The sequence below is a fragment of the Tupaia chinensis genome, unplaced genomic scaffold, assembly GCF_000334495.1.
Source record: "Tupaia chinensis unplaced genomic scaffold, TupChi_1.0 Scaffold000182_1, whole genome shotgun sequence".
Lineage (NCBI taxonomy): Eukaryota > Metazoa > Chordata > Mammalia > Scandentia > Tupaiidae > Tupaia > Tupaia belangeri.
In genome coordinates, this window is record NW_006159657.1 from 2,074,106 (window position 1) to 2,099,207 (window position 25,102).

The 25,102-nt window shown below is 49.5% G+C and overlaps 1 protein-coding gene across 5 annotated transcripts in view; it reads left to right on the forward strand.

The window, feature by feature from the left end:
• The window catches only part of CLEC16A (C-type lectin domain containing 16A), a 222,993-nt gene that overhangs the window by 18,006 nt on the left and 179,885 nt on the right, over window positions 1–25,102 (forward strand). For 3 of the 5 annotated variants that reach the window (XM_027771062.1, XM_027771064.1, XM_027771065.1), the window contains 7 exons: window positions 3,414–3,547; window positions 10,976–11,124; window positions 14,160–14,265; window positions 15,683–15,688; window positions 16,065–16,188; window positions 19,747–19,921; window positions 21,311–21,364. In XM_027771062.1, the coding sequence (XP_027626863.1) occupies window positions 3,414–3,547; window positions 10,976–11,124; window positions 14,160–14,265; window positions 15,683–15,688; window positions 16,065–16,188; window positions 19,747–19,921; window positions 21,311–21,364 (748 nt within the window). The remainder of the gene's footprint in view (window positions 1–3,413; window positions 3,548–10,975; window positions 11,125–14,159; window positions 14,266–15,682; window positions 15,689–16,064; window positions 16,189–19,746; window positions 19,922–21,310; window positions 21,365–25,102) is intronic. The other 2 variants (XM_027771063.1, XM_027771066.1) reach the window with 1 other exon arrangement.

A 25,102-nucleotide genomic window follows, 5' to 3' on the forward strand; every position in this document is an offset into this window, starting at 1 on the left:
AATGCCCTTATGGGTCTCTTCACCTTCTGGAATGCCAGTTATCCAGATGTTTGGACATTTGATGGTATCTAGTACTTCTCGTATATTATTCTCAAGTTTTTGTGCCATTTTCTCAGTCTTTGTGGTGGATTTTTCTAGGCCAGCCATTTTCTCTTCTACATCTGAGATTCTATTTTCTGTATGATCTAGTCTGCTTTTAATACTTTCAAGGGAGATTTTGACTTCCTGTATTATAGACTTCATTTCTAACAGTTCCGTTCGACTCTTTTGTAAAGCGTGTAATTCCTCTTTTAGATCTTGCAAGAATTTCCTCACCTCCTGGAACTCATCAACTTCTTTCTCCTTTCTCTTTAGCAGTTCATTGTCTCTCTTCTCTTCCATCTCAGTTAGCTTCGCCATTATGAATACTCTAAATTTTTTATCAGACATTTCCATGATTTGCATTGAACTGCTTGTGGATGAAGAGGAATTATTCTTTTCCCTTGGAGGAGAGGTATTTTCTTGCTTTCCCATATTTCTTGTGGTCCTACGGTGATTTCTTGTCATCTGATGGATGGTGTGTTTCTTTCTAATTCTTGAAGTTCAATCACACTAGCTTTGTTTGCTGGAGGCTGAATTATCAGTAGAAAAATCTTCATTTCTCCTGTCCCCTGAAATGACTAGTTTGCAGAAGCCATGAGGAATCCTCTTCTCGAAAGCAGTGAGTTCATAGAGTCCCAGTAGTAGTTCATAAACAGCAGCCCAACAGAGTCCCTTCCCCCCACCCCCCATATTTTGTTTTTAATACATTTTCAAATTTTGGAGTAATTTTAGATATACAGAAAAATGGCAAAAACAGTAGTGAAACCTTCTACGTATCCTTTTCCTGGCTTTCCCTATTGTTAATATCTTGTATAACTAGGGTGCATTTGTTAAAACTAAGAAACTGACAGGGCTGGCAGGTAGCATGGTGGTTAAGGACACTGGACTCCCACATGGCTGACCGCAGTTCAAGTCCCAGACCTGGCGGCTTGCTTTCTCACTTGATTCCTGCTCTCTGTCTCTTACTCCATCCCTCTCTGGTCAAATTTAAATAAATAAATAAAGTTAAATAAAATAATTCTTTAAAGAAAAACTAAGAATCTGACACTAGCACACTGCCATTAAGTAAACTCAAGATTTGATTTGGATTTTGCCAGAATTTTCGTTACTATTCCCTTTAGCTCCAGGCTCCCACAGTCCAGTTAGTCCTCACATCTTCCAGTCTCTTGGTCTGTGGTGGTTTCTGAGTCTTCTCTTATTTTTAATTACCTACATAGTTTTGGAGTATACCGACTTGGTCTCCTATAGATTGTTCCCCAACTCTAGCAAGTCTGAGTCTGGTATTTTTTTCACATTAGCCTGGGGGTTAGGGGAAGACCACTATAGAGACGTCCCCTTCTCATCCCATCCTAGCAGATGCTCGCGCTTCATATAACAGCCTGATGGTAGCAAGCGTCACCTGCTCAAGGTGGTGTCTGCCAGGCTTCTCTTACTATAGAGTGACTTCTTCCCCTGTCCCTCTGTTCTTCGGAGGAGTCACAAAGCCTAGCCCACTTTACGAGATGAGAGGGGCTGGGAATTAATCTTCACTTTCAAGGACGGAGAGTATCTACATATACTGTTTGAAATTCTTCTGCATGGGGCAAGCAGGTGGAGTAGCAGTCACTGGACTCCCACATGGTTGACCATGTTTTGCGTCCTGGACTTAGTGGCTTGAAACTCATGCTGGGTGCGTGTGTGCATGCCCAAGATCCTTGGAGGAGAATGGAGGAGTAGGGATTGTGGTGTGGTCATCCCCCTTGGGGGGTGATTTCTCACTTTCCCTCTCACTGTCTCTGTCTCTCTTTCTGGCGAGCACATGCACCCTAAAGCAAAAACCTCTAAAAAGAAAAAAGAATTTTTTCTGCATGGAAGATTTCTGTTCTTTGCCATTTATTTATTCAGCCGTTTATTTATATCAATATGGACTCATGCATATTTATTTCATACTTAGAGTTATAATCCAATGCTGTGTTGTTTTATGGCTCACAGTGTTCCCGCTTTAAGCGACTAGAAGTCTTTCTGGTTGGTTCCTGTGTGCCGTGGGCATGCTCACATCTTGTTTTTTGAGTACTTCCCTTCTTCCTGGTATAGACGATGCTCCAGGTGCATTTTGTGGGTTCTGTGCCCCAGCCTTCATGTTGGGCCATTTTTCTAAGGAGCTCCCCACTCCCCCAGAGAGGTTTTTAAAATCCAGGGTTGTGACCTACTGAATGAATACTCTCTGCGGCAAGAGTGCAGTGCTGATGTAACTCTAGTCTCCAAGTTGGGGCAGTTGGCCATGAGTTTGGAGGTGGTACCTGGGAGTCGCGATTTATAGGAGCTCCCGAAGGCAGACAGAGGTTTAGATGATAGCGATCTCGGGGAGGTCAGCATGAGTGGCATTTCAAAGCAGGCAGTCTCCCAGAGTTGGGGAAGACTTTAGGGGTCTTCTAGGACAGATTTATTTACTCATTTACCCTGTAATGGATTCAAGCAGTCATTACATGGCACTAGGTTCCAGGCCAGTGATTCCACACTGTGGGGTGGACACACAAGGCGGGGAGAGAGCCCCCAAACCAAGGCAACCGGCAGACACATGTGCCTGCAGCGATTTTCTTCTGAGCACCCCAAGTGAGTGACTACCTGGCCTTAGCTGGACTTCGGAGAACACACAACTAGAAATCTCATTTTCTTCTAAGGAGAGGCATTCAGGATTTCTGTTTCCTCTTCAAGACTAGAAGGACCAACACGGACTCCCAGGAGTCCGCGCCCCAGGCCGCATGCAGACAAGTGTCCTGTGCAGAGCAGGGGAGGCAGAAGCTAGGGCGCTGACGAGGGTCCCTCCCCATGTCAGCATCTTCACGTGTCTTTCTAGTTCTTTCTCCTTAGATAGGAAAACTACAAACTTGATCATTTGGGAACAGAAACTTTCAATATTCAGCGTGCCCTAGCCGTTGGCTGGGACTTCCAGCTGTTTTCCTTAATGCAGAGCTATGGCACACAAAGCGAAGAGGTTCGTCAGGAAAGTAGCACTGCCGAGCACTTGATGAGCAGCACTGCCAGGCGGTTTACAGGGTAGAGAGCATGTGATCTTTCAGTAGGCAGGAATCTTTCCCATTCTGTCAGAGATCCAGTTCCCTGCTCCCGGAGTCAGCACAGTTCTCACCTTCTGGGAAGAGAGTTGGAAGGTTTCGTCTTGGCCTTCGCGGAAGACAGCACGTGTGAACTCGCTGTTACGTGAGCCGGGGCCCCGCGGGTGTGTGACCCTTTGTTGGGGACAGGTATGCGCATGTGACTGAATGTTCCCAGAGGATGATTCTGATTTTCACGTGTGGAAGCAGACCACTGACCCTTTCCCATTCTTTCCCCAGCTTCTTCCTGGAGAAGAACATGTTTGTCTTCTTCCTGAACATCCTGCGGCAGAAATCGGGCCGCTACGTGTGCGTTCAGCTGCTGCAGACCTTGAACATCCTGTTTGAGAATATCAGCCACGAGACCTCCCTTTGTAAGGACATTCCTTGGCATTTGCCTCTGCCCTGGGGTGTAGTTTGTCCTTGTGTATGTCTGTGCTTCCCATGTGGAGTGGTCAGCTTGGGCAATCTTAATAAATACCTCGGACTGGGTGGTTTAAAAGAGCAATTCAATCTCTCAAAGTTCTGGACAATAGAAGTCCAAGTCAAGCTGCCAGCAGGTTTGGTTTCGGGCTTGGACTCGTCCCGGTGTGCAGATGACCCCCTTCTTGCTGTGGGTGGTCTTTCCTCTGTGGCTGTGTTGGGGAGAACGACTCACGTAAGGTCTCTTCCTCTTGTTAGGACCGCAGTCTTATCAGGGCAGGGCCCACCCTTACGACCTCACTTAACCCAGTTATCTCCCTAAAGGCCTTGTCTCCAAATACAGTCACATTGGTGGTTAGGGCTTCAGTATATGAATTTGCAGGAACACGATTTAGCCTGTAATACTGTATTTATCTCTGTATGGTGGGGCACTGTGAAGGCTAAGAGAGGGGTCCCCTGAATTATTTTGGGGGTGTTTGCATTTCTTTATGACTTGTTATTAAAGAATTGGGGTTGCTGAATAACCAATCAACAGACTAAGTCCCGGGGGAGCATGGGAAGGCTGCAGCCAAGTACATGCAGGGCTGTGGGCGTGGGCGCCTGGCTCTCTGCTGTGGTCTCACTTGCCCATCCAGCGAGTGTGACAGTGAGCTCACTGCCTGCCCACACTCAGCCCCAGCTCCTTCATCCATACAACCACACGTGAGAGGCAGGTGCTGTGGGTGCCTTCATTGAAGCCTGAGTGGCCTGCAGTGACCACTCTAGCAAGGCCGACACGGACAGCCAGTTTTAGCCCAGGTATCTCAGCCCAGTGGGCCTCAACCTGGGGACGTTTGGCAGTTTCTAGAGACACTCTTTGTTGCCGTGATCCAGGTGGAGAGAGGGCGCTACCAGCATGTAGAGGGTAGACGACACTAGGGGTGCGCAGGCCAGGCCCCTGCAACAGAGAATCGTCAGCTTGCTCTGCCTGAGGTGCCGAGCTCGACAAACCATGGTTTAGTTCCTAATTCTGCGGCTTGGCCACTAGCTTGCGTATTCTGACTGCACCAAGACCCAGGCCGTGTTTGTAAGAAGTGAGGGCGAGAAGGGGAGTGGCTGAATGTCTGTCGTATCCAAGGCAGGCACTAGGTCCCCAGTAGGTAGAAGGCAGTAGAGATGGCCCCCTTGCTACTCAGGGCCAGAAGGGGTGGGAGGGGCAAGAGTGGCTGGTGGTGGTGCTCAGCAGTGACCACTAGGTGGGGCTGCTGCCTTGGAAATGCCCTACATTTCCCAGTGACCGCAGGCAGACAAAAGTGGGTTGGCTCATGTCTGCCAAAGTGGTTTCCCTTATATTTAGCTTCTCCTTTGCTGGATATAAAATGAGTGTGGTTTCCAAAAACTCAGAGGTGAAGATCCAGCTCAGTGGCTCAGGCTCCGGACTCAGGCTGCACCAAGTTCTGGACCTGGTTCCACCACACTGTGTCCTGGGAGTCCTGTTCCAAACTGCAGTTTGTCCATCCCTCAGGCGGAGATAATAGCAGCAGGGAACAGGGTGGTCTATGGAGTGAGAGAGAGGGGGCGTGCAGAGCGTCCCACGGGGTCCGGCATTCGGTGCAGTGTTCCCTCCAGTGTCTCTCTGGTCCCCTTTATGAGCCCCACGAGGCACTGGGCTACTGGATACAGGGTGGGGGTCGGGAAGATCAGAAATTTGGAGTTTTAGATGGTTTCTCTAGATCTCACAGGTTTTCTTTCTTTTTCTTTATATCTGAGGATTCGATGTGTACATTGTGAAGTAATCAGCACAGATTAACTACCGAGCACATCCGTAGCCTCACACAGTTCCTCTTTTTTGTGCATGAGAACACTCGGGACCTAACGGCTTAGCAGGTTTCAAGTGTGTAAGACAGTGTTGGCAGCCACAGCCCCGCCGTACGGTGGAGCTCCAGCCTGGCCATCTGAGGGCAGGAAGGCTGCGCCCTCTGACTACCACGTCGCCCCACCCCATCCCCCATCCCCTGCTTCTGTGAGTTCCACACGTGAGTGAGAGCATGTCATATGCATGGCTTTTCTTTTGGGCGACCTAAGAAGGTGCCCAGTGGTGAGAAACCAGGCAGACGCCCCTTCCTTTATGGAAGCTCTTCACCAGAACCGTCTTATAAGTCTTGCAGAAAGGGCTGAAGTCACTGCCTACTTATAAATATTGGATTTGCAAGGAGTAAGAGTGATAGATGGTCTTTGTTTTTATATTAATTTTCTTCCTTTATTTTTTTTTGGAGAGGTTTTCGCTATAGGGTGCGTGCACTCTCCAGACAGAGAGAGAGAGACAGAGAGATAGAAAGTGAGAAATCACCCCCCCAGGGGGGGATGGCCACGCGGCAATCCCTTCTCCTCCATTCTCCTCTCGGGATCTTAGGCATGCACGCACACGTGCCCGGCGTGAGTTTAAGCCACTGGGTCCGGGACTCGAACCGTGGTTGACTACATGAGAGTCCAGCGACATAGCCATTACGCTAACTGCTGGTCCCCTACTTTTTTTTTTTTTTATCACTAGAAGAAGCATGTGCTTACAGAGGAGAAAGAGAAAGCACCTTCTAATGGGGCACGGTCACACTACAGTCCCTTCTGCATTTCTCCCAACGTCGGGCTTTGGGGCATGCAGGCATGCCTGTTGTGTTTTATAAGCCACTGGGACTGGGACTCAAACCATGCAGCTGACCAGGTGGGATCCAGCTGCCTGGCCACCAGGCTGACCCCTATTTTAATTCTCTAATTATAGAATGGAAACATTCTCATTGTTTCATTCTGTGCTTCACTAGACATGACAGAAGCATAGGTTTGCGTAGACACTCATCCCAATGGCCAGAGCAGGTGTTTTGCTGTTGGCCTTTGCTTCCGCCCCTTCCAGCACATCTTCTGTTTGGCCCCTTGTGTAACCCTTCTTGGTTTGGCCTAAGACCTGCATCTTGTTGGGCCAGAATCGATGCAGCTGGACCACGGACATTTAGGTGGTTTCCAGTTTTTCACTATTACAAGCAGCCATTCACAAATGCACCTGTTGGTGACCTAAGTGACGGAGCCCCGAGAGACTGAGATTACTTACAGACTCCTGGGTTTATTAGAAAAGGATGCCACAGAAAGTCAGCCCCACAGTGAGGGGGTAGTAGAAAAATCCCAGTCAAATAGCAGAGGCAGTGCCACTGCCCACAGAGTCACCTCTTGGAGGCCCTGGAAAAGTCCCCACTGAGGAGTGGAAGGAGCCTGCGGCTGTTCCAGGTCCAGAATGCAGCTGAGAGACTCATAATTGCTCATGTGAAGCTGCCAGCATAGATGCCTGGGCCACTGGTGGCCCAGAAGCCACTAGCCAGTCACAACAGGGCACAGCAAGACATGCCAGCAGTCCCTTCCTCTGGCAGTCCATTAGCCTCTCCAGTTGTCCCCCACCACTGTCAGTACGAAGCAGAGTGAAAAAGTGCTCTGAGCATCATAGTCACCCTGCTGCATGTTGTAAGTTAGATTCTGAGTAGGAAAGTGCATCGTGCACTGTTCAAAGAATGGAATACTATAGGCAAAAAAAAAGGAGAAAGAAAAAAGGAATGAATTAGAGCCACACAGCGTGGATCACTCTCAGATGTGGTGATGAGTGACAGAGGCCAGATACAGGAAGCATGTGTGCTTTCCGACTCCATTCGAGGTTCAGAACAGGCAGAATGTTCTATGGTGGGGAAGTCGGAATAGGGGTTGCTTCCAGGGAGCGTGTACTGACTAGGCAGGATATGAGGAGCCTTCTGGAGAGCTGGAGCTATGTCTGGTCTGGGTGGTGTGTGCCTGGTGTGTTTGTGTATGTGTGTGTGTGTACATACAAACTCATGCAGCTGGACATCTAGGATTTATGAACTACGTATGTACACACACGTATTTTTTTTTAGGGTTTTTGCCATAGCATGTGTGCACTCACCAAAAGGAAACAGAGAGAAGGAAAGTGAGAAGCCCCCCTCCCCCAGGGTGGATGGCTATGCTGCAATCCCTTGTTCTCCATTTTCCTCTTGGGATTTTGGGCATGCACTCATACATGCCTGGTACGATTTTCGAGCCACTGGTCTGGGACTCGAACTGCAGTTGGCCATGTGGGAGTCCAGCAGCGTAACCACCACATCTTCTGCTGGCCTCTACATATGTATTTTAAAGTTTGTCTATTCATCTCTTCCATGAACAAGAAAGAGACAGAGACCACACCCCCAAGAGGGTTTTGACTCTTATCCACCCCAGGGTTAGCCATCCCCCAATTTTGGACATGTGTGTGCTCAGCATACTCAGGAAGGTCTGTCGAAACAGATGTGGTCAGCCTTGCAGAGCATCATGTTTTGCTGCTACACCACCTGGTCCCACTTTGTGACGTATATTTAATACACATGTGCGTGTACCTCAGGTATGTATGTGTTTTCACATACGTCCAACTGTACACTCAGGATGTCTGATATGTGTAACCTCATCCTAAAAACATTAAGACAAAGACAGACAGAAAGTGAGAAATCACCCCCCAGACGGATGGCCATGCCACAATCCCTTCTCTTTTCTCCTCTCAGGATCTTGGGCATACATGCACACATGCCTAGTGTGAGTTTTAAGCCGCCAGGTCCAGGACTCGAACCACCGTTGCCTGCGTGGGAGTCCAGCGATATAACCATTATGCCATCTGCTGGTCTCCCCAAAAAACATTGAGATTCCTAAGACCCCACCTCAGACCCATTGGTCCTCACTTGGAGCAAGAACTGCTTAGGAATTGTTATAATCAGGAGATTTTGAAAACCATTTCTCTAAGAGTGCACGTTGCACACCCACACCACGGCCTCTGCGCTGGTCCTGGATGGCTCTTGGTGTTGGTGGTGATTTCCAGCAGACTGCTCAGTAATACTGTGAGTGACCTAAATTAGTACCTCACTGGCTCAGGTAACTCAATGATTTATTTCCTACGTCATTGGACTCCCACGTAGTGGGTTGTGGTTTTGAGTCCTGGACCCCTCCACTTAAAACTCAAGCTGGGCGTATGTGCATGCATGCCCAAAATCCCTAGAGGAGAATGGAGAAGGGATCGCAGCCTGGCCATCCTCCCTGGGGGCTAATTTCTTGCTTTCTGACTCTTTGGCGAGTGCATGTGCCCTAAAGCAGAAATCTCTCTCTCTCTCTCTCTCACACACACACACACACACACACACACACACACACACAAAGATTATGAATCTCTGTAACTAGAAGAATATTGGCAGCGACTCTGTTGCTAACAGAAACACCTGAGTGGGTGATCTATAAAGGGTAGAGGTTTACTTAGGTCACAGTTTGGAGGTCCACGGTCAGGGGGCGGCATCTGGTGACAGTTCTGGTGGGGACTCCCCACGAGCCCCAAGATGTCACAGAACGTCACAGTGGGAGAGCCAGAGCTCGACTGTTCATGTGTCTGGGTGTCTGCTCTGGTCTGTCTTATAAACCCACCAGGATTCAGGCGTCTGGCTGTACCCTGATGACTCTGTACTCATAAGCACTTCTCAGAGGCCCCTTCTCTAAGTTTCCACCATCTGATACTGTGGCAGTGGCTCACCAAATTTCAGCACTTGAATTTGGGGGCACACTTGAACCGCCGTAGGCAGTTCCCATTACTGAGAGTGAGCTCTGCGCTCCCGCCGTCCTGAATTCTTTCTGTTCATCGTCTCCTTTAACCCTTACAATTCTGTGCTGACAGCTATGCTGTTCTGTTTCCCAGGCAGGGACCCTGGGGAGTGGGGCGGCTCCCCGAAGCCAGTCAGCTGGGAAGTGGCAGAGCTGAGGTCTGGGCACAGGCCGCAGGGCTCCGAGGGCACGTTGGGGCCCGTTACCTCTCAGATGCCAGCATGCATGGGAAGCCCCGCAGGCTTCCCATACAAGTGTGGGGCCCACCCTCAGAAACCAGGACCCAGGGCTGGGGCCAGGACCCAGCATGCCTGACAGGCTCCTGGGGAAACCTTCTGCTGGTCTGAGGACCAGACTTCGAGTAGTGAGGCTCTGAACCAGGCCACTTTATGCTTCACCTGGAGGCATGGGTGTTTCTCATGCTCTGCTTTTTTTTTTTTTTTTTTTTTTAAGTTTTGCTATAGGGTGCATGCGCTCGCCAGACAGAGAGAGACAGAGAGACAGACAGAAAGCGAGAAATCACACCCCAAGGGGGGATGGCCATGCTGCAGTCCCTTCTCCGTTCTCCTCTCGGGATCTTGGGCACGCACACACACGCGCCCGGCGTGAATTTTAAGCCACCGGGTCCAGGATGTGAACCGCAGTCGACTGCATGGGAGTCCAGAGACATAGCCATTACGCCAACTGCTGGTCCCTCTCGTGCTCTGCTTTAACCAGCTGTGGGGAGGCAGATGGGCACCGGAGGACAGACAGTGGGGTCAGAGCACCTGCTCTATAGGGTGGCCAAGAGGCCCCAGAGGGTGAGTGTTCAGTAAGGGCTTGAGACCAAGAGGGCAAGCCCAGGCCTTAGGCTGCAGCTGTCAGTGGACAGCTCGCCAGCATGGCCCTCAGAACTGGCCGTGCAGTGACCAGCGTTCCAAAGGTGGGCGATGCAGCTTCCCTTCCACAGCTGGAAGCCCTTCCTTGCTGCACCAGCATTTCCACAGGGGCTGGTAGCTGGGAGGGGAGCTGCTCTCCTGTTGGCCCAGGGCCCTCACTCCCTCATCACCCAGTTTTCGTTGTCAGCCCCCGTGGGTGTATGACAGACACAGCTGTGCTGTCAGACGCTGGTAGAATCCCTTCTCTGTGGCTTATTGTCTCTGTGCCCTCAGGCAAGTTAATCAACCCCTCTGAGCCCCTTTTACTCATCGCAAAATGGAGAGAATGAGCCCAACTGTGCGCTGTCCTTGCAGTGGTTAACTATAAAGTAAAGCACCTAGCCTGGTGCTGGGCATGTAATAGGGGTTCAGCAAAAAGTGACCTTTGCAAAATGCGGTTTCTACATAAGGAGGGGAACCATGTGCAGCGCTTTGAGGGCAAGAAGGGCAGCTTTTCATGACACACTGCTTTTTACCTTCAAGCATGGGTGGTCTGAAAAATGGCCACACTCCGGCGACCTCCCCACCCCAGGCTGTGTTGAACTTTGCGAGCAGTGAAAAAAACTATCGAGTGTTGTTTCTTTTTGGTGTAGGAGGGCGGGCGGGGCAGGCTTTTCTCTGGCACTGCCCCTGCGCGCCTAGTGTCTGTGCAGAGCAGGTGGTTTGCTGGTTAAAGGGGAAGGTGCTCCCTGCCCATGGGCTTCCTCCCACCCACCGCAGGCTTGCCTGATGGCGCCCATCGACTTGTTCGCTGCACGTGACTGACATCCTCTGGGAGGAGTTAACCTGTCTGTTTTGCTTTGTTTTTTTTTCTCTCTCTAGATTATTTACTCTCTAATAACTATGTAAATTCTATCATTGTTCATAAATTTGACTTTTCCGACGAGGAGATTATGGCGTATTACATATCGTTCCTGAAAACGCTTTCCTTAAAGCTCAACAACCACACCGTTCATTTCTTTTACAATGAGGTGAGTAGTCGCCAGAGGGGCACGTTTGGGTGTGAAGCTAACCGGTCAGTGCAGCACCTTGGCACTGGGTGGTCTTGGGTCTGCCTACTAATCGCGGACGCACCTGCTGTTGTGGCTTTTTTTGACTTCAGCACTTTGTAAACATTTTTCATTCAACGAGCTACTTTTCTATTTTTTTAAAAATAATGATTTATTTAATTTTTTATTTATTCATTTACATATTTCAACTTCACCAGAGAAAGAGAGAGGGAGAGAGGGAAAGTGAGAAAGCAAGTCACCAGGTCTGGGACTTGAACCGTGGTCAGCCATGTGGGAGTGTCCAGCGCCTTAACCACCATGCCACCTGCTGGCCCCTCTACTTTTCTATTTTTAAAGTAAAGTTTAATTTGTGCTGAGAGCATTATACTTGGCGGGGAAGAGAGGTGTCTGGGAGTCATTTGGGGATAGTGTTGCCATGTACTCAGGCCTAGCATTGGGGCTTCCCTGCCGTGTGACCCTAGGGAAGTCCCAGTCCCTCTTTAAGGCGTGATTTTTTTTTTTTTCATCTGAGAAAATACATCTTGTAGAGTTTCAGGGATTGAATGAAATTAAATGATGTCTTCAAAGCACCCAGTATGTACCTGGCTCCCTAACACTGCAGATGTTGCTGTTCTTTGTGAGCTAATGCCCCTGGTATTCCTTGGACAAGCAAATTATTAACAACTTAAATAAATAGATTGCTGCTGCTCTCATAGTTAAAAGCAAACAATAAGGTCAGTTTCTCTCACCTACCCAAAGGTACAGATGCGGCCCCATCACATCATCAACCACCCAGACTTTTTCCTTGCTGCTCTACTGACTGTACCTTTGGTGTCTGTCCTCAGTTCAACCCCTCATGGTCATAGGATGGCTGCAGTAGCTCCAGACATTGACTCACATTCCACTGTGGGAATGCCTGATGAGATAACTTCCCTTCTTATGTCACCTTTCAGCTTCTAAAAGAATTTTCTCAGAAGCCTCCCCCTAGACTTCCCCTCATGTCTCACTGGTCAGAATTTCATCTTATTTCTCCCCAGTGCTTGGAATTGGCCGGCAGGATAGTCCTGGCTCTGTCTCTCAGGAGGCCACAGTCATCTGAAGTGGGGGTTGGGTTTGGATGATCTGCTCCTGAGATGACTCACTCCTGTGGGTAGTGCTGGCTGCTGTGGGGAGTTCCCTTCCTGGGAGCCTCTGTGGGACCATACGAGTGCCCTCCCAGCTTAGTGACTGGCTCCTAGAGCAAGTGACCCGTAATGCCGTTAGTGGCCCAGCCTCAGAAGGCACACACGGGGGCTTCCATCATATTCCTTTTTTTTTTTTTTTTAATTTTTCCACAGGGCACATGTGCTCACCAGAGAGAGAGAGAACAAGCACCCCCATGGGGAATGGTCACACCACAGCCTCCTCTTCTCCATTTGCCTCTCCTGCCAGGATTTTGGGTAGACACATACAGATGTGCTTGGTGTATTCCTCAAGCCACCAGGGTTAGCACTCGAACTGCACAGTCAGCATGTGGGATCCAGCCACCTTAACTGCCATGGGCCAGGCCCCAACCCACTCTTTCAGTTCCACAGGCCAGCCCTGACTCATGTGGGACAGGACAACCCTTGCATGTGGACATGGGCCAAGGGTCACTGGGGGCCGTCTCAGGCTGGCTACCACAGTCACTTGCAGTTTGGGTCCCTGGTATCTTCTGATTCATGGTCACACATGCTGAGCAACCTCTGTTTGAAGCCAGACCGTGGTTCTGGATGTGTTCTCTGGCTTGAGAGCACCCGCCCAGCCGTCTGCACAGCACATGGCACCTGCAGCCTGAACCCCGACGTTCACGGTTCGGATTAGTTGTGGAGAAGAGCTGGCTGCAAGGGAAGAAGTATGAGCTGTCAAGCCCAAAACATGTGGCTTTTTGAAAAATAGCCTCCTGTGGCTTGGTGCCTAGCACATAGTAGGTGCTGAACAAACATGTCCCGCAAACAGGTGATGTGAGCCTTCTGGAAGGAGGAGAAGCCACCTGCGGAGTTCCGAACTGAGAGGTGGCCGGCTTCTCCCTCCACTGCCTGCAGCAGGGCTTCTGTGCACCAGGCCGAGGGCAGAGCACTGGGGCTCTGGGCCGCAGTGGCGCTTTTCTGGCAGAACATCTGCTGCACATCGGGGGTGTCAGGAGCCACGTTTTGGAGACACATTACCACCTATGTGGGCCAGTGTAGTGCCTGCCACTCACCACTCATTAGGTGACCCTTGACTTCCAGGGTCAGAGTGGACTTGTCCTCATTAGACACCTGTCACCACGAGCCTCCACTTGCCCACCGTGGCCAGGAAAGGGTGGTCTGGAAGCCCTGACATCATAGTTGCTTCTCCCTAAGCCCTCACTACCTCTCCTGCGCTGCCTGGGTGCCCTCAGAGCTGGATGCCAGAGCCTCCTGGAAACATGGGCCACTGGAGGGCAGCAGAGTGTGCCTCTGTGAGCCCCAGGCCAGGCAGTGGAGATCTGATCGGACGGATCCACTGATTACCCTTTTTAACAGCAGAAGGTGCCCGGACCCTCCTCTGTAATAACATTCACACTTTTAATATTTCCTAATAGAGAAAAACATAGGGGCTGAAAACTGGTTTCAGTAAGATTTCACTTTTTAATGCTAATAGTAACTCACATTGCTGTTGAGTGCTCACTGGGTATCAGGTGCTGGGGTGAGCATTGGGCTGGAAATGACTTTTAACCTATGCATGGGACGGGGTTATCACAGTCTCAATGGCGAAGAAGCAGACGCTCAGAAATGCTGCCTCTTGTGGCTAAGAGGTGGTAGGACAGGCAGCAGTCCTCTGTTTCTTCCAGGGCCTTGCCTTCGTACCCTTCCCACATTCCCTGTTGGAACCTGGCCACTGGCTTAAAGTTCACTTTAGCAACTTTTTTTTTTTTTTTCATCTTTTGCTGAAATCTTTGATGCAGTTCAGAAAGCCAGAGTGGGGAGCGACCTGTCTTAGGTTCTGACTCATTTTTGGTGCTTCTTTTGTTTTAGCATACCAATGACTTTGCCCTGTACACAGAAGCCATCAAATTTTTCAATCACCCTGAAAGCATGGTTAGAATTGCTGTAAGAACCATAACCTTGAACGTCTATAAAGGTAAGTTTCTTCCCGAGCGCATATCTCGGCTGGTTTCCGGCCTGGCAGCTGGTGCTCGCTCCCACGTGCCTGCACACGGTCCTGGGAAGGTCACTGGGAGAGCATTTGTCTAAGTGTGTGGCTGCTCGTCTCACTGAAGGCCTGCGATCCTTGGTCACTTAACTGTTCCCCCAGTAAAGAAATCCGTCCTACTGCCTCCCCTGCGCACACACATCGAAGTCTAGCTGGTGCTCCTACAGGGAGGTGAGATGTCCCAAGGGAGGCGCAGGTGGGATTCAGAGCAGCCACGTTAGCATTAGGTAAAGCAGAGGTATCTTTTCAATGTGGGATTTACATTTTTTGTGTTTTGGCTTCTTGAAATATACTTCAGTAAAACTAGGAGGTATTTTAAATAATGTATAAAAGCATTTTCGATTGCAAGCAGCAGGGGGCAGTATTGTATTTCAGTTGGCTACCAAGCCCAGCACTCAAAGTTCGTTCTTTATTTCAAGATATAGTCATTCATTTATTTTAATTTGACCACACACACACACACACACACAGAGAGAGAGAGAGAGAGAGGTTGGCTATGTGGAAGTGTCCAGCACCTCAACAAGTATTGACTACGCCAAACGCCTGCAGGAGAAAGCCCCTCCTCGGTCCTGCCTGTGTAGATACAAAGGTGCGCTGCTGGCCGCAGGATTCCTGAGCCAGGGCTGCCCCGCTAAGGCAGCGCCTTGGAAGTTCTCTGCCCAGTGCCTGGCTTATTTCAGTCACAAATGGAGCTGGGACACCATTTTCCTTGGGTTTAAAGGGCTTTGAGCTCACCGATCAAGAAGTTATTATTTGATTTGACCCTAGGGGGGGGTGGGGGATGGGGCATTAGGGTGCCCCTCAGGGACTCATTGTTACATTACATTGGACAGCCCAACTGAATCCGTCCAGAGGTCGCAAACAGAGCCGAGTCCAGCCTCAGACACGTTTAAGTGACTTACGTAGTTTTTGAAAAAGTGGTGGCCAGTATGTCAAAACTGGGAGCTTTTTTCCATAACAATCTGGATTTCTTCTTTGAAGATGTAGCTTTGGCTACTTCGGGCCCACAGTGTGGGGGGTGGGGGGCAGTTGACGCTGAGTAGCAGCTGTTCCTTTTGGGGGAGAGGCCTGTGCTCCCCAGGTCACTGGCCAGGCCTGCTGGCCTCACTCACCGGGCCACCAGCCAACCCGGCAGGCTTCTGAGCTTGCGACCCTGGGCCACGCAGTTGCCTCTACTCTGTTTTCTCTTGTTCTCTTCTAACCTGTATCTTTCGGTTTAGATGCCTCCTGCCTTGCTGTCTATCCCTCTGAGCAGCTGTGTCTCCTTCCCAGTTCCTAACCCTGTTAACTGTTGTCTGTTTTTTTGCCTTCCCTTCAATGACGATTCCTGTGTTCCTTATTCCAGTGTCATGTAAGTTACTAAGCTCTGGTTTTCCGCTTTCTTAACTCGCACTTACATGTAAATGCAGGAAGCGTGCTCGATAGTGGCACGATGTCCGTTGTGGTCGGGCTAGACCCGCTGCTGAGAAGTCGGCACTCGGGTGCTCGATGCACGTTATCCCAGCTGGTTTGCTTTATGAATTATGAAAATTGCTTAACAACTACCTTGATGAGTATAGTTTTATGAATAAGATAAATGTTTTCAAGTATCTCCAGGAAAGACAGATAATTTCAGGTTATAGCAGAGAATTTTTTCATTGTGGTTTTATTGTTTGTTTTTAAATCTCCCCCAAGTTATTTCTGGTAGCTTGACTTTTTTTTTCCTTTTCTTTTGTGGATTTTCTCAGTGGACAACCAGGCCATGCTACACTATATCAGAGACAAAACTGCTGTCCCTTACTTCTCCAACTTGGTCTGGTTCATCGGGAGCCACGTGATCGAACTCGATAACTGCGTGCAGACTGACGAGGAGTAAGTGGCTCTGTCGGGGTGCGTGGTAGGCAGACAGGGTGGTTGGGGGAGAATCCAGGTTTCGTTACAGGAAAATAAATAGGAGAACACCACTCATCTACCCACGTGTGGGAGCGATGAACTCCTGAACTTTAAAGGTTCCATCCACCTGTTGGTAACTGTGGAGAGCTGGGAATGACTCCGGTGCCTCGCAGAGTGGGGTAGGGGACATAAACTCAGCCGGGAACGACTCCGGTGCCTGGCAGAGTGGGGCAGGGGACATAAACTCAGCTAGGAACGACTCAGTTGCCTCACAGAGTGGGGTAGGGTGCATGAACTCAGCACTCCCATAGAGCTGGGAACGACTCATGCTAGTTCCCATAGAGCTAGCACTCCCATAGATGTCAGAGATTAAGGCGAGCCACCAGCTGATGAATGGAGACTCAGAACATCCTAGGTCCATATGGTGGACTAGCACTGGGTGATAAGAGAATGCAGTACCAGTGCGTGCTACAGTGTGGACGCACCTTAAAACGTTATGCTGAGTGAAAGAAGCCAGATAGACACAAAGGACCACATGCCCATAATGTAATTCTGCTCCCGTGAAATGCCCAGAATCAGCAAATCTTTAGGAACAGCGAGACTAGTGACTTCCTTGACCTGGGGGTGGGGGATGAGTGGGGTGTTACGGGGAGAACCAGGCAGTAACTACCACTGCATATAGGGCTGTCTGCAGGGGCAGAAAAAGTTCTGCAGGCGGCCATAGTGATGGCTGGGCAATGTTGAGAATGTATCAAATTCATCAAGTTGTATTATTTAGATGAGTGGATTTTATGGTATGTGAATTTTATTTCAATAAATCTTTTTTTCTTTCTCTCTCTCTCTCTCTCTCTCTCTCTTTTTTTTTTTTTTTTTTTTTTAGGTTACTCTCTCTCTCTCTTTTTTTTTTTTTTTTTTTTTAAGATTAAGGTGGTGGGACCAGCAGATGGTGTAATGGCTATGTTATTGGATTCCCATGTAGTCAACCGTGGTTTGAGTCCCAGACCCAGCGGCTTAAAACTCACGCTGGACACATGTGCTTGTGTGCCCAAAATCTTGAGAGGAGAGCGGGGAGAAGGGATTGTGGCATGGCCGTACCCCCTGGGGGGTAATTCTCACTTTCTGTCTCTGTCTTTCCAGCGAGTGCATGCACCCTATAGCAAAAGTCTCTCTTTAAAAAACAAGATTAAGGTGGTGACTTTGGCCCTGAAATATCAGGAGTTCCAGAGCAGGTTTCGGTACCTTGGCACCATGGACCTTTTGAGCTGGCTATGTCCTTGCTACAGGGCTGTCCAGTCATTGTGGGGTGTCTGGTGGCAGCCCTGGCCTCTCTCTGCCCATGGCATGCCAGTAGCACCCATTCTCCAGTCATGAGAACAGAGAGTGTCTTCAGGCATTTTCACATGTCCTCTCTAAGATAAAGTCACCCTTGGTTGAGAACCACTGCCCCAGTGACGCCTTTGTGCACGCTGCTGAGTGAGAGCCTGAGGGTCAGGGTGCTGAAGGGACCCAGGAAGGCGGTGTCCTCAGGGAGAGGTGCTCCTAGACAGAAACTTAGATCTGATATTGGGAAAGAAGGTGGCAGATCTGGCTGAGCATTGGGCAGAGAACAGTCATGAGTGTGGACATAACGAGGCATTTAACTGCGGAATGGACAGAGTTGTACAAGGAAGGAAATGAAGTCATAATCTGCTTGTCTCTGCCGTGGCTGTACCTGGTACTGATAACTGCTCCTGGGGGGGGGAGGGGCAGAGGGCGCAGAGTCCTGCCGTACCCGGAGGTCAGTAGATAACATCGGGTCATTGGAAGAGGCCATGTATTTTTCTGTTTTTTATGCAAAAATACATCAGGATTTTTCCAACGACCCAATAGCTGAAGTGGCTCAGTCGTAAAATGGAAATCCACACATATTTCTTAGAAGTAGGGGAGGCACTGTCTGCAGAAGCAACTCAGGGTTAACATCCTCTCCCTGGAGAGCGGGAAGGGAGGAGCTGGGCCAGAGGCCACTGTTTTCCATGATCAGTTTCCCAGTGCCATTGAGTTTAAACCCATCTGCACACAGAACTTTGCTAAGGTATTTTTAAGTTAAAGTATTAAGAAGTGAGATGTATTAAATATCCTAATAAGGAAGAATATTGACAGTATCTTATTAAGTGGGAGCAGTATAAAACCTTGTATATAAATGTTCCAGGTCTCTGGACAATGATGTGTTTATAGGTGTTCAGTACCATTAGGCTTTAGAGCATGTGTGTACTTGCTATAAATGTTTACTAAATATCTTACTGAAGTATAATGAATGCCCAAAATTATGGAAAAGAAGCAAAATCGATCTTGTTTTTACTTATTTTTTAAAAGCATATATGGAAAGCTAGATATGTAGATGGATAGATATGCAGTACCTGCATTTTATTTATTTTATTTTATTTTTTGCTATAGGGCACATGTGCTTGCCAGGGAGAGAGAGAGAGGAGAAAGTGGGAAAGCACCCACTGCCCCCTGGCAGGTGGCCACACCGCAGTCCCTTCTTCACTCTCCTCTCAGAATTTTAGGCATGCGTGTTGAAAAACACGCTGGGTGTGTTGAGTCCCAAGTCCAGGACTCAAACCACACAATTGGCCATGTGGGATGCAGCCGCTTTACTCTCTGTGCCACCTGCTGGCTCAGTACTGCATTTCAGATTGGCTAGAGAGAGGGATGAAAATGTGGAAAAAAGGCTATAGGGCCATAAGTCCTAAAATATTAATAGTGGATATATTATGGTTGGACTATAGAGGGCTTTAATGTTTTCCTCACTTTATTTTTGTTTTTATTTTCTTCTTTAATTCCTGGTTTCTAAAATGCCATCTATCACTTAGGTAGCAATAATAATCCAGACACAGCATCTTGCTAGCAAGACTGCTCAGCGCAACATCTACTGCTTTGGGGTGGTGGTGTGTGCCCCTGGCAGTTTGGACTCTCTCCTCCTGGAGTGTGAGAATAACTGTACCCAAGACACCCGATCAGCATGCCTATTGAGATGGGACCCGTGGGCAAAGGCCTGGCAGGGGGGTGTTGCATCCTCCCCCTTCATCCTGCATACGGCCGAGGACAACGGGGCGGACATGGCTAGTGAGGCCTGCTTGCCTCTACAGGATTCCTCCAGAGCCTTTTAATTAGCGAGGATTTATTGCCCCATTAATGCCACTTATGTGGGAACTAGGGGCTCTTGCACATTGGCTAGGGGCTACTTTTGTGCAATTGCTTGCTGAAAGAGCTTTACTGTGTTTCACTTTGTTTACCCCGTTGGTTTTGTGCTGTGATTGTGGGGTGACTTGTACTGAGGCCCCGAGGGTAGAGGGAGTGACCTAAAATTGATTGCAGTGGCCCTGTCTCTTTTCCCGTTGTGTGCCTACCCAACTGGGACAAGATAGGTGACTCTTGAGACTAGCACAAATATCGGTCATGTGAATGAACCCCAGTGACTCAGTCTTAGGCCACTGATTCAGGCCCAAAGGATCTAAGCTTTGATCTCCGGGCTGAGGCGGTGGTTTCTCTCGGCAGGCACCGCAATCGAGGGAAACTGAGTGACCTGGTGGCTGAACATCTGGACCACCTGCACTATCTCAATGACATCCTGATCATCAACTGTGAGTTCCTCAATGACGTGCTCACGGACCACCTACTCAACAGGCTCTTCCTGCCCCTCTACGTGTACTCACTGGAGAACCAGGACAAGGTGGGCCTGTGGCCGTTGCGGCGGGACTGCACATTGCAAGGGACCCAGCGTTCGGCCTGAGGGAGATTCCTTTCTAAGCACTCTGGTTTTCCTGTTACTTCCTTAGAGAGAGAGGGTGTGTGTGCCTGTGTGTGTGTGTGTGTGTGTACTGACTGTAAAAGTGAATGAGAAGAGATTACTGCCATCAGAGGGAAACAGGAAACCTCTATGAATCTGGGGTTTTGGTTTCTGTGCATCCTTCCCTGGGGCGTCCTCATCCCTGGTAACTTTTTCTGATTGCTGCCAGAGCTAATTGGTTTGGAGAAGATCCAGGCACCAGCAAACGTGCACAGAATAGATGGGAAGGGCTGGAGCACTTGCAGGGAAAGATCCCAGGGCACCGATGGCCACAGTTAACAGGCCCCAGAGTCCTCGGTGGGAAAGGTGGGCCCCCTCTGCTCTCTCAGGAATTCTGGTGCAGCGAATCTGGGTGGGACCAGGAATCTGCATCTTTAACCTGTCTCTCAGGTGATTCTGAGCTACTGGCATGCAGATCTCCCAGTGAGAAATGCTGCTTCGGGAAGTCCAGTCCCTGCAGAGCTCAGAGGCTGGGAGAATGAGCACAGGAGCCTTGGCAGGCAGCAGCACAGAGCCAGCTGGTCCTCTGTAGCAGCATCCCAAGGACATGGCAGTTTTCTTTTTGGAGATGGAACATGGGGATTCTCACTACAAATAAGTAAATAAAAGACAATTGCAGCCCTAAGTAGATTGATCCCAGGGAACTCTGGGCGACTTAGACAAACATGGGAAGTGGAGTTTTCAGACTCGGGTTCAAATTCTGCCTCTTGCCTTTCCTTCCTTGGTGACCTTGAACAAGGTTGTTAACAAGGTTGTTAACCTAGCCAAGCCCATTTCTTTAACTGCAAAATGAGGGTCCTAAAAATTCGTTCTCACAGGGTTGGTGTGAGATGGAGCACCCTGAAACTCAGCACGGAAGAGAGGTTTTTAACAGGCCAGAACACCCCAGACCTTCCCTTCCCCCTTGTTTTGAAAACTTGCTGAGAGCAGGCTTCCTGGGGACTCTCCTGTGAGGGCCCTCAGAGCCCAGCTGGGCGAAATGAACATTCTTGGGAACTTAAGCAGCGAGTTTCAGCCAGCCTCTAATCCATGATGAATGGTAAGAGTGCCCAGGTGGAGAGCAGAGTTCCTGCTCACAGTTCTGAGTTGGACTAGGTGGTGAATGTATTTTGCAGAGTGGATTTTTGACTGGCACCAGGAAAGGGCAGCCTTTGGGGCATGGAGGAAAGCCAGGGGACAGGCGCCACTTGTTCAAACAGATGGCTTTTTGTGTTGCTCATTTGTGTGACCTGGACACCTCTCACGCTCCCCCCTCTCCCTCACCTTCACTAGGGAGGAGAACGACCGAAAATCAGCCTGCCAGTGTCTCTCTACCTTCTGTCTCAGGTATGTTTCACCATTCACCATAGCCCCACCACATTTGGGGGCCCTTGAGGTCTTGTTACTTGTCAGAAAGTCACTCTCTGTGTCCCCCATCTTGAAATAAAACATTAATAAAATGAAAAAGGTGTTCAGTTTTCCAAACCCTGAGTAGGAGTGGTATGGATCTTCTCCACAGTATGGGATGGAAGTTTAAGGAGAAATGAAATATAAATCAAACCTGGCAGTTGGGTAGTTGACTTTTTTACCATGACTGAGCTTTGCAAAACAACCGAGCCGTGCTCTGCACTCCCCAGAAATGGAGGTGGCAAGGCTCTCATTACGGACTTTTGAAATAAGCCTTACTGCAGGACCGCTGTGTGCGCATGCAGCAGCCGTGGTGGACCAACTTCCTGTAACGAGGCTATTTTTAAAGGGTTTTGTTGTGGATGCAGTTCCCAGATTACCTTCTGGAAGGTATCTTATAGCAGCCTCGGCTCCCAGATCCGTGTCTTGAGCCAATTTGTCTGCCTCCCCTCCTTAAACAAGTGTGTTTCCTTCTGGTAATTATGTAATATTTACAAGAAGGGAAAAACTCCATGGTGACCCAGTTACATAACTTTAAAAATATTTTTATTACAAGCAGCCCAGACTTTGGCCATCTCCTCAGGCTGTCAAGGAGGCAGACGTTTGACCAGCGCTGGGTTCCCACTTCTGCAATGGCACAGGTCTTTATTGGCGTTGATGAATGACAGGCCTTCTAACGCGATCCACAGCTGTTTCGAGTTTGGAGAGGGTCTGTCTCTGTTGGCCTGAGAAGAGAGAGTCAGACACCGCCTCCTCCCAGTGGGTAGGCCGATCGGGATCCGGTGTGTCCTGACCGCTGCTCACGTCCCGGGGTCTGGTTCTGGGGGCCTGTTTGCTCAGAGCTCTGTGTGATGCCGACTGTCTGAATGCCCCTCTGTGCGACAGCTCAGCACAAACCCGGCCTCTGCTGGCAGCCTTTTCTGCCATCGCGTTTCCACCACCATCTCCTGCTCAGGATTATGGGAGTCTGGCAGGGCGGAGCAGCCAGTGCTCAGCCACAGGAGTCCCATGGAAAGCCTCAGAGCCCTTCAACTGTTGGAGCTCTGCACGGGCGAGGTCTCCAGGAGCCCAGCCACCAAGCCCCACAGCTGGTACTCTCATGGGGAGGGTGACGCCTTATCTCAGAACTGTCTCTCCTGTTTCTTGGAGAAGGACCAGCAACTCAGGCACCTACTGATTTGCTTCACTGTCTTGCAAAACGTGTAGCTTGTAATTCAGTGTTCCTCGAACTAGAGTAATAGACCCCTTTTAAAGATTAAAAACCCTCCCCTGGGGTCAGCCCATGGCCTGGTGTTTAAGGTGGCTGGATCCCACATGGCTGCCTGTGTGGTTCAAATCCTGGACCTGGCAGCTTGGGAAACACCTCAGACGTGTGTAAGTGCCCGAAAGGAGGGCGAAATGGAGCAAGAGAGGTTGCCTTGTGACCATGTACTAGTTGGGGGGCGGGGTGCTTTCTGTCTCTCTCCCTCTCCAAGGCTAGCACATACGCCCTCTGACTAAAGTAAATAAACAATAACGAAAAACTCCAGCCTTTCATCCCCCTGCATTTCCATTTAGCTGAATTATAAGGTGTCCTCAGTGTGTGAAGCCCAGAATCAGGTATAAACCCTGTGTCGCCAAAGCCCCTGACACCACTGTAAAATCCTAGAAATCCTTTTCCTGGATCACAGAAATTCACATGATGGCACTCAGCACGGCAGGTGATGCTGTCCTCCTGAAACTTACCCGCCTCTAGCGACAAGAGCGTGGTGCGGACAGCCCAGCAGTCTGGCCTGCTCACACTTCGTCCTACCATGAGTTGCTGGTTCAGGGCCAGGAAAGTGGGCACTGGGCACCTCCACAGGCAGGAATCAGTGGGTCTTTGTCCAGTCCCTGAATGTGGACTGAATGGAAGAGTGAGTAGAGGATCAGCAGGGTTACCTTCACACGAGGCGACTTACGGTACTCGTGGAACGAATGAACTCAGCAGTGGGGGTTTGCTTTGTGGTTGGGTAAAGTATGGCAGTAATTTGGCCGTGGCAAAGGTGAGAAAAATGATCGTCATCACCAGCATTCAAGTGCTTGCCCTAGCCCTGGACATGGGCTGACCCATTAGCGTGTGGGTATAGCTCATACGAGTCACTGTGATGGTCAAGGCCGCCTCAGGGTTTAAAAACAGGCGTGCTTTTCTGTTTGTTTTTAAGTTAGGGGCCACATTTGGCTGTTCTGCCTGTACCTTTTATTTAATGTGAATTGTATTTATTTGTTGGAATAATATATTCAAACAGTATAAACCATGGCATGTGGATAAAGTCTCCCTCTTTTCCGCCACCTGAGTACCCATTCCTACGTGCCAGAAGTGGCCAGTGTTAGTTTCTGACTTTACTTTCTTTTTATAAATTGTATGTGTGTGTATATAGATACATATACACACACACATGCACACATGCATATATGTGTATGTATATAGATATGTACACATACATATCTGTATATACATGTACATATAGATGCGTGTGTGTGTATTTAGAGAGATTTATGCTATAGGGCATGTGTGCTTGCCAGAGAGACAGGGAGACAGAAAGAGAGAAATCATCCCCCCCCCCCGGGGGGGATGGCCACATTGCAGTCCCTTCTCCATTCTCCACTCAGGATCTTGGGCACACACACACACACATGCCCGGCATGAGTTTGAAGCTGCAAGATCTGGGACTTGAACCATGGTTGACTGCGTGGGAGTCCAGCAGCATAACCATTACGCCATCTGCTGATCCCTTAAGCGATATTTTTTAAATACAATTTTTAAATACAGTTTTTAAAGTTAACAAGTTCAAGCAGGTGAAAACCACGTCTTCTTTCTATTTTGTTCAAGCTCCTGATTTCTGTCCCCAGAGACAGCTACAGTTATGCCCTGTAGGGTGTCCTCCCAGAGGCATCCTCTGCTGGGGCTCTCAGCGGGACTGTGGGTGGGTGGCCACATCTGGAGATGTTTTCAGTTGTCATGAGCAGGGAAGGACTGCTGCTGGCACGTAGCTTAGGGAGGCCAGAGATGCTAAGTGTCCTGCAAAACCCAGGGCAGCCCTCAGGGCAGCCCCCACGACTCGGACTGTGTCCCAGTGTGTAGGTGGTGCTAAGACAGGGAGACCTTGCTCACGGGTCTGTAAATAAACGGGTACATACATGCACACAGCACACTTTTTATAGGCAAATGGTGGCTACACCGCACTGTGCTGCTCCTTCCTGCCTTTACATTTTGAAACAAATAAGCAGGTGTGTCTAGGCCAGCTTTGCAGGGCAGTTTTGAATACCCTGATTGCTGAAGCCATTCCTCTGAGCTAGCCAGCAGGGTGGGGTAGTGGGGCCATCCTAGACAGCCAGAGCCTTCTGATTTTGCACCCTGGCACGCCTGGGCCTGCTGGCTCGTGAGGCTTTCCCCACAGTTTCCACACCCACTGCTGTTGCCATGGAATTGCAGTGTGCCAAGCCCACCGCAGGTTGGAGTGCATTCCAGTGTGAGCCTGTGAGGCCCACCTTTTGCCAAGTCCTTCCTTGGAGCTAAACTCACCGGCCCCTTTTCCCGTATAACTGAAGCACTGGGACGGTGCCTTCTCCTCTTATCATAGCCGACTTTGGCACTGAAATGCCTGTGGGAAGGAGGGAGTGTGCTGGCTTAGCGCTTCTCTCCCTCATTCCTCCACT